This window comes from Coturnix japonica, chromosome 3 (genome assembly GCF_054131305.1).
Source record: "Coturnix japonica strain WE chromosome 3, WE-NBRP24, whole genome shotgun sequence".
Lineage (NCBI taxonomy): Eukaryota > Metazoa > Chordata > Aves > Galliformes > Phasianidae > Coturnix > Coturnix japonica.
This window is the reverse complement of record NC_140665.1, coordinates 30766906-30782002: the sequence shown is the minus strand read 5'-3', so window position 1 is coordinate 30782002 and position 15097 is coordinate 30766906. Positions and strand designations below refer to the sequence as shown.

General features: G+C 49.6%; 1 protein-coding gene across 5 annotated transcripts; it reads left to right on the top strand.

The window, feature by feature from the left end:
- Window positions 1-19: 19 nt before the first annotated feature.
- Window positions 20-14525, top strand: ABCC10 (ATP binding cassette subfamily C member 10). 5 transcript variants are annotated; one of them, XR_014944689.1, is made up of 22 exons: window positions 20-283; window positions 938-1133; window positions 2029-3397; window positions 4330-4557; window positions 4797-4953; window positions 5528-5667; window positions 5867-5946; window positions 6097-6268; window positions 7200-7298; window positions 7510-7699; window positions 8066-8143; window positions 8512-8703; window positions 8848-8983; window positions 9362-9557; window positions 9631-9974; window positions 10132-10301; window positions 10611-10771; window positions 11172-11291; window positions 11697-11842; window positions 12285-12382; window positions 12576-12688; window positions 14032-14525. XR_014944689.1 is itself a non-coding variant. In XM_015857797.3 (22 exons), exons 2-22 carry the CDS (start codon window positions 973-975, stop codon window positions 14165-14167), a joined length of 4620 nt encoding a protein of 1539 aa, XP_015713283.1. In that variant the 5' UTR covers window positions 20-283; window positions 938-972; the 3' UTR covers window positions 14168-14525. The 5 variants fall into 5 exon arrangements, 3 of the variants coding, with proteins under 3 accessions (XP_015713283.1, XP_085399361.1, XP_015713285.1); XM_015857797.3 differs by having other exon boundaries at window positions 11172-11425; XM_085543235.1 differs by having other exon boundaries at window positions 149-283; window positions 2473-3397; window positions 11172-11425.
- Window positions 14526-15097: the final 572 nt, after the last annotated feature.

The window sequence follows — 15097 nt, the reverse complement described above, 5'->3', positions numbered from 1 at the left end:
GGACAAGGGGCGGGACAAGGGGGGTCCCGCACAACATGGCGGCCGGCAGACACTGTTGTTTCACTGGGTGTAATCTCCCGCCTCCTGGACTCGCTGTGTCGTGTCGCTTTACAGTCACGTCCCCCGCACAGAGCGCGCTGCGGGGCGGCTCGGGGGAATGGGGAACCAGCTCCTGCTGTGGGTGCAGCGCGTCCTCCCGGCCGCCAGGGGGCGCGCTGCTGCCGCTAACTGCTATCCTACACGTGGGCAGCGCGGAGCCGGGGCAGGGCCGGGCCTAGCCGAGGTACGGTAGGGGGCAGGGGGCAAAATTGGTCGTGCGGCGGCAGCGCGCAGCTATGCCGACCACTCGGGAGCTGCCTGCCTCTGTTGGGGGAGACCTGTAAGAGCCGGCTGTGTTTGGTGGGATGGTGTAAGGCCCTAAACGTGTGCTTCGGTGTGCAAAGCAGAGCACGGAGCCCCAAATCCTGCCGCTTTCCCAGCCCTCCTGCACGGCCGCCGGCGCAGTGCTGTGAGCCGTGCTGTTACGTGCTGCTTTAAGGAGCACCGCCTCTGCCTGTGCCCCATTGAGGATGTCTAGAATTAAAACTGGTATGTGGTAGTTGAAGCAGCTCGAGGTGTTTTGAGGCAGGATGCAGGCATGGCAACGCTTCCTGATGGTAATGTGGCAGGGTGAGCTGGCCATGCCAGCACTTGGCCTGACAGTGCAGCCAGTACAGCGTTCCCAGAGCAATGAGACTGCGGGGTGGCTGCAGGAGGCAGCTCCAGCTGGAGCTCGCTTGGTTTGCAGAGCAGCTGATAAGGTGCCAGGTGTGCAATAGCCTGGACTGCCTGACCCAGGAAGCTGTTTCTGGTCCTACGTTCATTCCTTATCACAGTCCACCCTGAGCGGGGCTGTGCACGTCCCGTGCCTCATGTCGTTTGCTCTTTTCAACCTCAGGAGCTTCATCTCTCATGTTCAGTTCCCGCTGAAGGATGGAAAAGGTCCTGGCTGGTTTGTGTGGGACCAGCCCAGAAGATCCACTCCCTGTGTGGGTTGGTGGCACAGTTGGCCATTGCTTTAATCAGCTGGTGCTGAATGTGGTTCCTCATGTGATCCTGGCTGCGGTCAGCGCCTGCTTCCTTGGCACTCCAAGGTATGAGGACTCACTTGTCTGGCACTTGGTTGTTAAGCAGGACTGGAGGCGGGATGGAAGGGCTGGAAATTAGTTCTACTGGAATGTACCGTGTATATCATTAGAGAAAGGCATGATGTTGGAATGCCATTACAATTGTCAGCATCTGTCCTAATTCTGAGCACTGTGTTCAGCTCTGACTGCTCCCTTGCAGAAAGGTATCCAGAAGGAGCAGAGTGTATTGGGAATAAAATAACAGAAAATAGTGAAAATAATTTTAATGAATGAGGGTTGTGGAAACTGGAAGTTTTCTTGACAGGAATTTAAATACAAGGTGGTATGGAAGATGTATGTGAGGTAATAAAGAGCTCAGTTAAATAAAAAATAGTTTTCCTGTTTACTGTTGTCTTGAATTAGTGAGTATAACAATGTTCACTGATACTGAAAGGCCCTGAATGATAATGAAATCTTTTGCTGAGCAACAGATTGGACTTTACCTAGACAGCATTATTGAAAGCAGGAGTGAGGAGGTGATCCTTCTCACAAAGGTGAGGGAAATCTCGGTTTAGAAATGTGACACAGAATTTGATCATCTGAAGGTTAAATATACTTCTCTTTTAATCCTCAAGGACTGGAGCCTCACTTGACCACAAAATATCAAGTTTGCAAACAAATTTCTGTAGAGAAAGGGTATTTTCTATAGTATCAGAATCTCTAGTGTTGGTTTTTATTGACCTGATGAAGTATAACAGTGTCTACAGTCTGTTTAAGTTAGATACCTAGGGAACTGAATACAAGGAAGTGAAGTAAGAATGAATGGGTAAAGGAAAGATGAGTGAAGGAAGAAAGGTGAGTGCTGACTGAGACAGGATGGAATATCAACTGTGAAGATTTTATCTGTTCTTTCCTCCTCTAGATCTGGCTCAGCATTGTCTCACAGGCGAGGCTGGAGATGCAGAATTGCCGTATCGTTTGTACTTGCTGGCTTACTCCTCGCTGATATAATCCCAGCTGCCATTTCTCAGCAGGAGCTGGGCCCTGTATACCTGGAAGTGTTATCCAGTGGCATTGCTGCACTGACGTGGCTCACTCATGGCCTTGCTCTCGTCATGCTCAGCAGGTCCATTCACAGCTCCACTAGGGGCCCTGCCGCCCTGGCTCTCCTCACTCTCTTACCGCTGCCTTCCCTCCTCATCACACTGGTGTGGTATTGCCAAAGTGGGACAGCTTGGTCTCCTGCCCGTCCTGCTGCCTCCTCCAGGTTCACCATTCTCTGTCTGCAGCTGGCCTCCTTGCTGACTTATGTGATTAGCTACCTCTTGCCCGCTGCTGATAGGCTTGAATTCCTCTCCATCAACAGCTCCCAGCAGCAGGATCAGCTCATCTCAGAGTCAGAGATCTCAGCGTCAGATCAGCAGGGAGTGGCAGAAGATGGTGAGAGCTGGCTCTCACGCTTCTTTTATGCTTGGATGAACCCTCTTATGAAACGTGGCTATCAGTGGAAGCTGAACCAACCACAAGATGTCTGTCTGCTTCCTCGAAAGCTTCAGGCTGCCAGGGTCTGTGATCAGTTCTATGCCTGCTGGCAGAAGAAAGCAGCTATGCACCAAGTAGAGGAGGAGACGGTGTCTCCTACTAGCCCAATCATTGCTGGAGGTGATGGCAGTAGCGATGTCCTGGACAGGTCACGCCATGCCCAGGAGGCTGTGCGACTCCTCTCAGTGCTTCATGCAGCGTTTGGGCTTCGTTTCTACTCCCTGGGACTTCTCAAGCTGGTTGGTAGCCTGCTCGGTTTCTCAGGCCCTCTGCTTCTCAACCTGCTGGTGAACTTCATGGAGTCACGGCAGGAACCCTTGAGCCACGGGGTGCTCTATGCTCTTGGGCTCTTTGCTGGCTCCTTTGTGGGTGCACTTTTGCGGAACCAGTTCAGCTATGAGGTGCAGAAGGTGATGCTTATGGTGCGAGCTGCCGTCATCTCTGCCATCTACCGCAAAGCTCTACGTGTTGGCAGCACCAGCCTTTCCCGCTTCACTGTGGGTGAAATCGTCAACTTCATGAGCACGGACACCAGTAGATTGGTCAACTTCTGTCTCAGCTTCCACGAGGTGTGGAGCCTGCCCTTCCAGTTTGCCATTACACTCTATCTCCTTTACCAGCAAGTGGGTATAGCCTTTCTGGGAGGCCTGGCCCTGGCACTGCTGCTTGTGCCTATAAACAAGCTCATAGCCAACCGCATCATGATGAGCAACACAGAGATGCTGAAGCACAAGGATGCACGGGTCAAGGTGAGGGGGAACTGGTGGCTCAATGAACTTGTTATTATATTTTTTCCCCATTTGTCCCTGGAACATTGGCTTTTTAGCTGCTTGCAGTGAATTTCAAGTGGCTGTACTGAATAATCACTGTTGGGAAAAGTGCTAGAGGGGTTCAAAAGTGTTTCAGTGTAAAGTACAATCCCCACCCACAAGATAGTGAATCTCCAATGCTTGACATGCCGCCTGGGCAAAATTGAAGTTCACTTGCGAGGGTCATCTTCTTCATGCAGTAGTTACGGCATGGCTCCTGATTGCTTCCTTTAGACGTGCTTCCATCCCATTACTTCAGTAATGCTGTCAATGGCTGAGGTATCTTGCCATCTGGACAAATGCAGTGATTGTGGATGCGGTGGTTTTATTTCAGTCTAGCTTGGCATCCTCAGTCAGCTTTTCCACAGCTGTTTGGAACTACTGAAATATTTATCTTCCTGACAGAAGATGCATCTAGTAGTACAGGATGTGTTGGACCTCCTCCAGCTATTTCAAGATGAGTTTGCTCTCTTGTTGCTTTTCTTTCATGTCAGGCACAGACACATTTCAGCTTGCTCTGTGCATGCTGATGTGAGAGCAGGAGCGAGAGGGGAATGTGTTGCAGGATGCCTGAGCTGCTGGATGTGAGCCTGCTTGGCTTTGGATGCAAGCTAGCTGGGAAGTTGTGTAGTATTTTGCCTTTTCGTGAGCCTTTCAGGCGCAGGTAGCTGAGCAAGCTGGTGGAATGAATGAGAGCAAAGTTCTCAGCAGCTGCCACTTGAGTTTATATTTCTGTTAGCAATAAATGTCTCCTATTATCCGGAGCCTGGCCCTTAAGCAGGAGTCAACTGCAAACCTGAACACAGCCCAGATACCTAACTGGCATTTGGTGTGTTAAGCAGATGCTCCATGCTTTTTCTCTATGCCTGCAGCTAATGACGGAGTTCCTAAATGGGATTCGTGTTATCAAGTTTTATGCCTGGGAGAAGCACTTCAGCACCAGGATAAATAACTGCCGAGCTAAAGAGCTGCAGAAGTTGCGAGCCATCAAATACTTGGATGCTGTGTGCGTTTATCTGTGGGCAGCACTGCCGGTTGTTGTCTCCATTGTCATCTTCATCACCTATGTCCTGATGGGTCACCAACTCACTGCCACAAAGGTGAGTGAAGGAGGAGATCCCAAGTGACAGCACTGCTTTCTGTAGGTAGGAGAGCTCCAAATTTGTCTCTTGCAGAGGACAATCTGCAGTGGGACTGCATCCCTGAGGCATCTTTCCTAGAAAGTGATCTCCCCATGTCTCCCCACAGCCTTTTGGGCTCTCACTCCTGAAGCCATTTGGAGAATACAAGATGCAGGGAGGTATTGCCTTGGTTCATGGTTGTTTCCTTACCCGTGCAGGTGTTCACAGCATTGGCCCTTGTTGGGATGCTCATTCTCCCCCTCAACAGCTTCCCATGGGTGTTGAATGGGACTTTGGAAGCCAAAGTTTCCCTGGATCGGATCCAGCGTTTCCTTGAACTCGTGGACCAGGATTTGGAATCGTATTATGCCCTAGGTAATGGCAAAGGATGCTGGCAGGGTTGGGACCCTGGGCAGGAGACATTTGGAGCAGAGAGCTGAGGTGTGAAAGGCAGTGCTGGAGGGTGGCCATTCATGACTTTACCAAACATAGGCCACTGCTTGTCCTCAAAGAACCCCACTGCTCCCTCCTCCATCCAAAGCTCTTCTGATAATGAAGCCATCAAAAACCCCAGCTTTGCTTTGGCAACAAGGCATGAGTGCCCTCTCCTGCGTCATCACAGCTCCATTTTTCTCCTTCCTTGCCTTATGCTAGCTCCCTGCCATTCTTTCACCTTCAACAATAAAACCAGATTATCCTCACAGTGTCTCACTTAGAGCCAGCAGAGCAGTCTGTGTTTTTTTCTGGGAGTTGGAGAATTGGAAGAAATTAGGTGTAAGTTTAAGGGCAAGTCAGTAGGCGAGTGTCTTATTTTGGGGTTGGGTCCAGGGCATCCTGGCTGTGCTCTGTTTCTGCTTCTTGCATATGGGAACAAAGCTGGTAGTATCCATGATGCCAGATTCTTGTTACCCTGTAGTATTCTCACTGTAGTGCTGCTTCTTCCTTGCAGGTAATCCTTCAGGTACGGCTTCTGCTATAGATATAAGAGGTGCAGATTTTTCATGGGTGCCAGTCAAAGAAGAAAGCACCAGCCAGCCCTCATCCACTGGCAGTCTGCAACTGCACATTGAGAACCTCTCAGTAAGAAAGGTGAGCAGGAATGCAGGAGGAGACAGAAAGATGGCACCAGGGTGGCACATTTTCCTTGTTTTACAAGCCATATGTGAAGATTTTCTCTTGTCCCAGTGGTACAGTACACATATAATGTCTTTCAGAGCTGAGATGGACTGGAGGAAGTCCATGCTGTGTATTAGCATATCATGTTGGTCCTTTTCATTTCCCTTTACAGGGAATGCTCCTGGGAGTTGTCGGAAAGGTTGGCTCTGGCAAGAGCTCTCTGCTTGCTGCTATCACTGGAGAACTCATTAAGTAAGTAATATAAAGACTTCTCCTTACCTGGTTCTTCCACTAAATGGCAGGCAGGGACCATTGAATTACATTACCCTTATTTACTGGTCATTCTGATCTACCAACAGTTTACCTTTAACATCATTCTGCTTACGCCTGGTGTGCTTGCAGACAAGGTGGACAAGTATATATTTGTGACCTGGAGCAAGGATTTGGTCTGGCCACACAGGAGCCTTGGATCCAATTTACCACTGTCCGTGAGAACATCCTTTTTGGGCGACAATATGATGCCAGGCTGTATGAAGAGGTGGTGGAGGCCTGTGCCCTCTCTGAGGACCTGAATGTGAGTGCCTGAGCTGTAAAACCTCTTGGGCTTCCTCAGCCATACATTCTGCCTGATATTCACTGTGAGGAGTTCTCATTCTTTCAGGCTTTAACCTGCTTTTCCAGTGTCACAGTCACACAGCTTTGCTATGATTAACAGTCCCAGACTATACCCAGCTCCAGTTTTCTTTAAGGTGCAAGATCGCTCTGTTAGCACTTTGGTTTCCTCGGTGCTAAGCTAAAAGCTCTTGATTCTGATGAAAGATATTCCATCAGAGCATTGACTGCTAGGTTTTTCAACCAGATCTATCAGCAGCTGATGCTTTTCTGGATCAGAGGGGCTGATTTTGTGGTCCTTCCATCAGTAATGCATGTATTGCACATTTGAAGCTTGTGGCTATGTTAGCCAATGAACTTGCTGTTAGACCTGGTGAGAAGCTAGCCTCCTCCTCTGAGTGTATAACCTAGTCCGTGAGTTTCTGAAGTGCCAAGTACTAGGAGCTCCTAATTTGCTTCAGCAGATCTGCGAGTACTATGCAAGTGCGAAGTACTTACTTGAGAAGTGGTAGCATATGCCTATGGGAAGCATTTCTGTTTGCTGAAATTCAGTGTTTTTTACTGCTGAGCTGGGAATGGGCCCTTGCATTATTTTGTTGTAGGCACAGCTACTGCTTTTCCAAATAAACCCTGGGCACAGTTCTGGAATTGTCTCAGACTAAAGTTGCTCAGTGGCCACCTATTCTGGAATATGAGAGAGTTCAGTGGCATAAATATTGCCAAGCTTGCATGTTGTCTGCAGAACCATTGTATGTACTGTTGCATTGTTTCATTTTTTGTAAGTTATCACCCAGTGAGTTACTGACAGAGTCAGGAGAGGGGTCTCAGTGTTCTCATTTTAGTCCGCAGTGGATTCCTATACCTTTTAAATAGATTTTTCTTGTATGTTTCAGATTTTACCTGCAGGTGACCAGACAGAGGTGGGTGAAAATGGTGTGACACTCAGCGGGGGTCAGAAGGCTCGAATAGCCCTTGCCAGGGCTGTTTATCAGGTAAATAGCAAAGCAGTTCTGCTGTGCCTTGTGCCAAGTTGATTGTAAAGTTGGAAGCATGCAGTTGTACAGTGTGCTCTGGCTGCGTGCCTTGAACCACTTCATGCTGGCCAAAAGCTGCTGGCAGTGTGCCACGCTGAGGCACTTCTCTCCAGTATTGCCTGTTCGGGCAGGGCCAGGAGCTTGTCCTTGTCTTTTGTCTTTTTCTCAGGAAAAAGAGCTTTACCTCCTTGATGATCCCTTGGCTGCAGTCGATGCAGATGTAGCCAGTCATCTGATGCAGAAGTGCATTCTTGGAGTTCTCCAACACAAGACCAGAATCCTTTGCACCCATAGGACAGAATTTTTGGAAAGGGCCGATGCTTTGTTGTTGATGGACAATGGCAGGATAATCAAGACAGGTACAGTGGCTGTCTTCACAGGCGTCCATTTGTGCCACTTTGGAGTGGCTTGAGCAAAGATGGCCATTAGGGAATAGGAGTAACTGGTGGAGAGCCCAGGGAAGGATAAAGAGTTTGAGGATGCTGCAGGTGGGAAAAGAAGACTGTGTGGAAGGGAGCATACACATTCACAGATATGGACATAGAAAGCTGATAACACAAAAGGCCATGGCAGGGATAGATGGAGAAGAACTTTAAAGAAAACAGTTGCTGTGGGAGAAAATAGAGAATGTCATGAGATCAAACCTGGGCCATTTCATAGCAATAATCAGAAAGAATCATCGATTTATCTCAGGCTCTGAAGCATGTGCATGTCTTTCCTTGCAGGCCCACCAGCTGATATCCTGCCTCTCGTGGAATCTGTCCCCAAATTCAAGGATATGAAGAAGAGGCGGAATGATAAAGGTCTGCACCTGGCAATTTTGGGGGTGGCTGGGACAATACAAGTCATCTGAGCACCCAGACAGAACCAATACACTGTGGCTTTTGGCCTTGAAGCAGAGCTCTCACTGCCTATGGCATAGCTGATCTGTGGGTATTGTGTTCAAAGGGGAAGAGAAGACCATCAGCTATTGGTCTGGAACAGTGTTTGTATCTGCTTTTCCATTTGTAGTTCAAATCTGAGTGTGAGCCTGCTAGCATTGGTGCACCTATCACAAAAGGGCAGAGAGGAGGGAATAAGTCTTCTTCTTAGCCTTGACTTGCCCTGTTGGCATCAAGGAGCAGCTGCACCAGCGTGACAGTGACTTTTGTGTTTGCTTCTGTCCCAACAGACTCTGATGAGCAGGGCCAGGAAGAAGCTATAGAGACAGAGGCAGAAGAATCATTGCAGGACAAATGTCTCCTCCACAAGGAGGAGGAGAAGAAAGAAGGGGCTCTGGATTTTCAGGTGTACAAGGCATATTGGTTGGCAATGGGCAGCTGCTTAGCATTATCTATTCTCCTCTCACTGCTCCTGATGCAAGGTGAGGCAATGACCCAAGAGCGCATCTCTCTTTAAATGTTCCTGTCTTCTTTGTTCCTGGCTTTGTGGAGTCCAGGGAAAGAAAACAGAGGTTTTCTGCTTTGCTAACTTGAAGATTGAATCCTTTGTCTGTCTCTCTCCGTAGCATCCAGAAATATCTCGGATTGGTGGCTCTCACACTGGATCTCCAGCATATCCCAAACAGCAAATACATCTGTGATGGTCTTTTCAGCTTCCCTGCCTTCCACAAAACTGCTTCTCTTCTCCGTTGTTGGGCTTGTGTAAGTGAATGCTGGGCAGGGGATGCCGAAGGAAGCACACTCATTTACTCATTTTGCCCTTGTGCATTTCCTGTGAGTACCCTTCTTAAGACCACCCCATTGCAGGCAGGGGATCTGTAAGACTGCTTTGAGAAAGAAATAATTGAAATCTCTGGCCAGACAGGGAACTTATGAAGTGCCTGTAGAGCCCATAACCAGAGGCTGATGGAAGGCCTATGGCTGCATGGTAATCAGTATTTTTCTCAGCAGGGCAAGAGGAGCATCAGGCTCAAGTATCCTGATTTCCCCTCTAGTCTGCTTTTGGGTTCTGATGCCCTGAGTGTAACTTTACTGCCACAGGGACCTTGGCAGATTCATAATCCTCCTTCTCTGTTCTAGCTCCCCGATTCAAGCTCTGGACACAGCCCCAGTCCCTTCCAATGCTTCGCTGGATGTGAATTTCTACCTGACAGTTTATGGGGGCATCGCAGGGGCCAACTCTCTCTTCACCATTTTTCGGGCCTTCCTCTTTGCTTATGGCACTATCCGTGCTGCCGTTGTCATTCACAAGCGACTGCTCCAGAGAGTTATAAAGGTAATGGTCAGAAAATTCAGGACAGGACAGAGTTCCTGCAAGTCATTCTGCTTTCTTGATCCTCTGTTTCCAGGCCACAGTCACCTTCTTTGATACGACACCAACAGGCCGGATCCTGAACCGCTTCTCCTCAGACCTATACTGCGTGGATGACAGCTTGCCATTTATCCTTAACATTTTCTTGGCCAACATGTATGGGCTTTTGGGCATGCTGGTGATAATCACCTATGGTCTCCCTTGGATTGGCCTGGTCTTACTCCCTCTGGCTGCTCTCTACTTCTCCATCCAACGCTATTACCGGCGCACATCCCGGGAACTCAAGCGCCTTTGCAGTGTCACCCTGTCTCCCATTTACACTCATTTCTCAGAGACTCTCTCAGGACTGAGCAGCATCAGAGCCATGCGGGCAACACAGAGGTGAGTGGAAGGAAAGAGCATCTAGAGGGGCAAAGTTTTGGTTTTATAGATCATGGAGCTAGTTACATGGTGGCAGGAATGCCTGTGATCTTGGGCAGTAGCAATGAGGGCTGATTGGTGCACAGCCTGGTATGAACTTCTGTTGTTCTTCCATCAGGTTTGAGTTGGAGAATGAGCTGCGCCTAGAAAAGAATCAGCGTTGCCTCTTTGCCAGCAACACAGCGATGCAGTGGCTGGACATTCGCTTGCAAATGATTGGGGTTGCTGTGATTACAGCTATCGCAGGAATTGCCATCATCCAGCACCAGAAGCAGCTAGGAAATCCAGGTAGACTGCTGGGATTTTTCTTTGCCCACCCTTAGACTGTGGCCCAGGGGTTCTTCTCAGCCCAGAGTCGCATGTCTCTGTATACCAGAGTAAGATCCAGAGTTCCTGTTTCTTGTCACTGTGCACGTTGCCCACAGTGTGATGCTTTGGCTCCTGTTGCTGATTTTTATATGTCCTCATCCAACAGTGAGATCCCAGACTCCAGAGTGCTGACTTCTCTCTTGTTTTGTGTTATTTTTTCTTTGTCTTAACAAGATCCCAGCTCCTTCCCTGCCATGAACATTCTTGCTTGTGCTTTTGTCCTTTCAGGACTTGTGGGCCTGGCGCTCTCGTATGCCCTGTCTGTCACAAACCTGCTCTCAGGCCTCATTTCCAGCTTCACTACAACAGAAACCATGATGGTGAGTGTAGAGCGGACAGAAGAATATACCACAGACATCCCCGTGGAGCCCCAGGATAAACTGGTCCAGGTAAAATCTGGTTTCAGGAATTGGCCTGTCTTCTGGCCCTGTGCCTTGTGGTTTCTTCACGGGGGAGATCGAAAGGTTCCACTGAGTGTCTGGAAAGCACTCATCCAAAGAATCTGTTTCAAACATTCATCCTTTATCGGTGCACTTCTGGGGGGATAAACCTTAGGCAGGAGTTGTTGAAGGCTAGAGTGATGGAAAAGGGTGGAAAAGCAGAAGGGGGTATTAGGGCTGAGCTGTGAGTGGGGAAAAAAATTGTAGGAGACAGATCTGAGCTGTACCTTGAGTCTGTTCAAAAGCCAAGCAGTCATCCAAAGTGATGTGCGAGGCTTGGCCTGTGTGGAAATGGGGCTGAAGATGACATTCACATTCATCCTCTGTCTTTCTCTGGTACCTCTCTTAGGTTGCTGCTGACTGGCCTAGCCAAGGGCTTGTGGAGTTCCAGCAGGTGATCCTGGCCTACCGAGCAGGCCTTCCCAATGCACTCGATGGAGTGAGCTTCACCGTGTACCCTGGAGAGAAGGTGGGGATTGTGGGTCGCACAGGATCTGGAAAATCCACCCTTTTCTTGGCACTGTTCCGCATGCTGGAGCTGAAAGCAGGCCGTATTCTCCTGGATGGTGTTGACAGCCGGCTGGTGGGCTTGGAGGAACTGAGGTACAGAGGGCTGAGCAGAGCAGGGGGCAGCCCATCGGGGTGGGGTGGTCTGGAAGCTGAGAGGTACTGCTGGTTGGATGCCGAAAGGAAGAGTCAGGAGGAAAGGGCTTCCTCTCTGAGCTAAGGAAACCAAGTTGAATATGTGGCCCAAGCCCTATCTCTGTGCCTTTAAGACATGCAGACAAGGCATGCTGGGTGAAAAAGGATAAAATAGGCCATTGCTTTTCTGCAGAACTCACCCTACGTGCCTTCAGCTATCCTTTGCTTGCAGATCTAGACTGGCCATCATCCCCCAGGATCCATTTCTATTCAGTGGCTCAATCCGAGAGAACTTGGACCCACAGGGAAAACGGACAGATGCGGAGCTCCATGAGGTGCTGGAGCAGTGCCACCTGCGGGATGCTGTTACCCAGATGGGTGAGTCTGGAGTCAGTGTGGAGAGCTTGGTGGGCCCTGATACTGGGAGAGGAGAGAAAGCTTCCAGTTAAGAAGCTGAGGAAAAGGGAACAGGTTGTTGTGCTACAGAATTGGTTAGATGAGGCACCACTAGCACCAGTTGGAAAAAGGCCAGTGAGACCACAGTGACATTCCCAGATATTTAATAAGAGTCTGTCAGGTGATGGATTGGGTGGCAGTGGATGCTCAGGCAGAGCCTCAGAGAGATGCCACAGCCCTGGTTCTAGCAGCACACTTTGTGTCTGTCAGATATTGCTGGCATCCAAGCAGAAGAGCTTTGATTGCAAAGACTTGGGACTGAGCAGGATTGGAATTTTGAGTGCTGCTGGGGAAAAAAAAAACAGACCTGGGGAGTTGTCTACACAGGGTGTGATGTGGTAACTGCTCAGCTTGACCTCTGCAGGTGGATTGGACAGTGAGCTGGGAGAGAGAGGAAAGAATTTGTCTTTGGGTCAGAGGCAGCTGGTGTGTCTGGCAAGAGCGCTCCTGACACAGGCCAAGGTGAGTGCCTGCCTCCATCAAAGAAAGGAGTGTGTTGCTGATGGCTGTGTTGGCACAACAGGGCAGCGTACTCCAGGAGTGGGGTGTGGTGGTGATGGATGACCTGTGCTACCTTGTCACACTGTCCCTTGATGTAGATTGGGGGTCTCCCCAGTGATGCTTGGGTGTCCCCTTCACTCTCTGCCCCTGGCAGGTGCTGTGCATTGATGAGGCCACAGCCAGTGTGGATCAGAAGACAGACCAGCTGCTGCAGCAAACCATCCGCCAGCGCTTTGCTGACAAAACTGTTTTGACAATTGCTCACAGGTACGGAGAAACCATTGTTCCACGTGTAAATTCATTTTGACACTGTGTTATGCCCTCAGAGGGAGCAGTGGCTGTGCCTGCCATGCCTGAAGCTTGAGCAGAGCATGGCGGTTAAAGTGTTGTACCTAGAAACTGGGCGACAGTAGAGGGGAAATACTGTAGAGCTGATGGTTCTCCTGCTGGGACCAGAGGGTGTGAACTAGAATGCGGTTCTGCCTAGTGGGGGAAGGAGCAGTGAAGAAGCATCCTACAGAAGGCAGCAGTTGGACATAGGAGTGAAGCAGTTGGCTCTGGCTCAGTAGAGGGCACTGCAGGACAACTGAAGGTGAAGGGCTGCAGACAGCTGCTGGCCAGCGGAGGCAGAGCACTTCATAATACTCTTTTCTAGACCCGGGGTATTGGATCCAGCCTGCATCCAATGCTGACAGGCTAGACATTTCCCAGACAGTATGCAGCAGCAGTGCTTGCTCCAAAGCCAAGAAGTGTAAGAGTTGAAGCAGAGTATGGGCAGTGATAGAGAAGTGTAAGACACAGATGCTGTGGATACTGAGAAGGGATGGGTCGGCTGTGGTCTCTGCCCTGAATGCTCCCACTGTTGCCAAGTGGAAGACAACCTGGAGGAAGGTCATGCAATGGTATGTAGGGTGTTTTAAAGGTAACTGCTTCCCAGCACCATATTTACTGCAGAAATAATAATCAGACAAGCGGGTGACAGGAGATGTTGTCAAGTGGGAGTGGTGGATAACAGACAGGGTGGGCCAGGCCTTGCAAGGGAATCGAGTGGGTCTTGTGAAGTGGATTAGATGGGGAAGACGGGAAATGGGAACGTGATTCCAACACTAGGGAGATTATGCAGAGCTAGAGTAGGAAGGTAAGCACACTGTGGGCTGAGGTGTGTGTTTGGGGTGCAGTCGAGCTTTCTTTGATGAAAGAGCAATTACTGAGGAGAACCAGCAGAGGAGGGAGTGACAGGTGATAAAGCAGCAAGACTGGGTTGGAAGTGGCCCCAGCCTCTTTTCCACTAGAATTAAGAGGGGAGGTGATGAAGGAATTTTGTACCTGCAGTTGTTCCACACCATTCAGTTTTGAGTGAGCCATTAATTGCATGGGCAAACAGAAGCAACTCAGTAACTCTGCTGTGAGGATAGAAACATCTCGTATTTTAATGGTGGACAGGGGCTGCCTGGAGAACTGGGCTGTAGCATGTCCCTGAGTGCATAAGGAGAGCCTCTGTGAATCTTGGTGCTGGCATGTCTTGGGCCAGCCCTTGACAGCAGGTGAAGCATTGTATGGAGATCCTCCTCAGCTCCACTAATGTGTGTCCTGGTGTCTGCTGTCCACAGGCTGAACACCATCTTGGACTCGGACCGTGTGCTAGTGATGCAGGCTGGAAGGGTGGTGGAGCTGGACTCACCTGCCTGCCTAAGCAAAAAGGACGGCTCCTTGTTTCAGCGCCTGCTGCACAGCGGGCAGCAGTAACCTTCAGGGGCTGAGGTCAGGCAGCCCTTCTGCATCCGTGTCTGCTTTTCCTCTTGCCTCAGCTGCCAGCCCCATCCCTGCAGGGCCAGGAGCTGCTGAGGTGAGAGGAGGGGTCATTGCTTTCTGCTGATAGTGACTGTATGTCTCAGGGATGGAAGCATGGCACTGTAGCCTTTCCTTAAGCAAGGAAAATGTGAACTGGTGCTTAGGGCCATGCGAGCCTGGCCCTAAGCAGGGCCCCAAAGCTTCCCTTTGTGATTACAGAGGGCTTTTCTGCTCACTGAAGAATCAGTGACTCCTAATCTGAGATTCAGTCTCAAGTATGCCATTTAAAATAAAATGGGAACATTCTTGTGAAGTTGTGTTATTTGGGTTTCTTTTCCCTTCTTTTCTCAGTCTTGCCTGTGAGCTGCAGGAGTGGTGCTTTCTGCGCTAAGATAACCATTCCTTCTTCCTAGAACCTCCCGGGAATGTTGGCCTCTGCAAATACCCCAGAAGTTTGCACCCAGGGTTCTTACTGCTTTTTTTCTGGCCTCTGAAAGGCCAGAATGCAGTGACATTAAAGGCACTTAAAGCTAAGTTTATTCCAAGACCATTTTTACTTGGGGAACTCCCTTTGACTCCTCACCTGCTCCCACCTGCACAAATACATGGCTTCTTCCAGTTGGAGAGTCAACTTGCTCTTCCCATCAGTGCCTTTTGACTCAGTCTTAGCTTTTCCTTGCTCTCCAGCACTCTTGAGGCAGCACCTTGCAGATATTACTCTGTCCTGAGGCAGGTCCCTACCCACTGTCTCTCTTTGCTCAGTGACGGGTAAGGCTGGCCTCAAACTAAGCAGGATCTGATGTTTTGAGATGTTAAGATCAAGAAGGCCCTGACAACTTCTCCCAGCAGGACAACGCCAGGCCAGCAAAATTAAGGGCTTCCAGG

Excerpts from the sequence above, each read along its gene's own strand:
- ABCC10 (XM_015857797.3), top strand. The coding sequence starts at position 973 with ATGGAAAAGGTCCTGGCTGGTTTGTGTGGGACCAGCCCAGAAGATCCA. Across the intron at positions 8,144-8,511 it reads GAAGAGGCGGAATGATAAAG|ACTCTGATGAGCAGGGCCAG; the intron begins GTCTGCACCTGG and ends CTGTCCCAACAG. Across the intron at positions 8,984-9,361 it reads TTCTCCGTTGTTGGGCTTGT|CTCCCCGATTCAAGCTCTGG; the intron begins GTAAGTGAATGC and ends TCTCTGTTCTAG.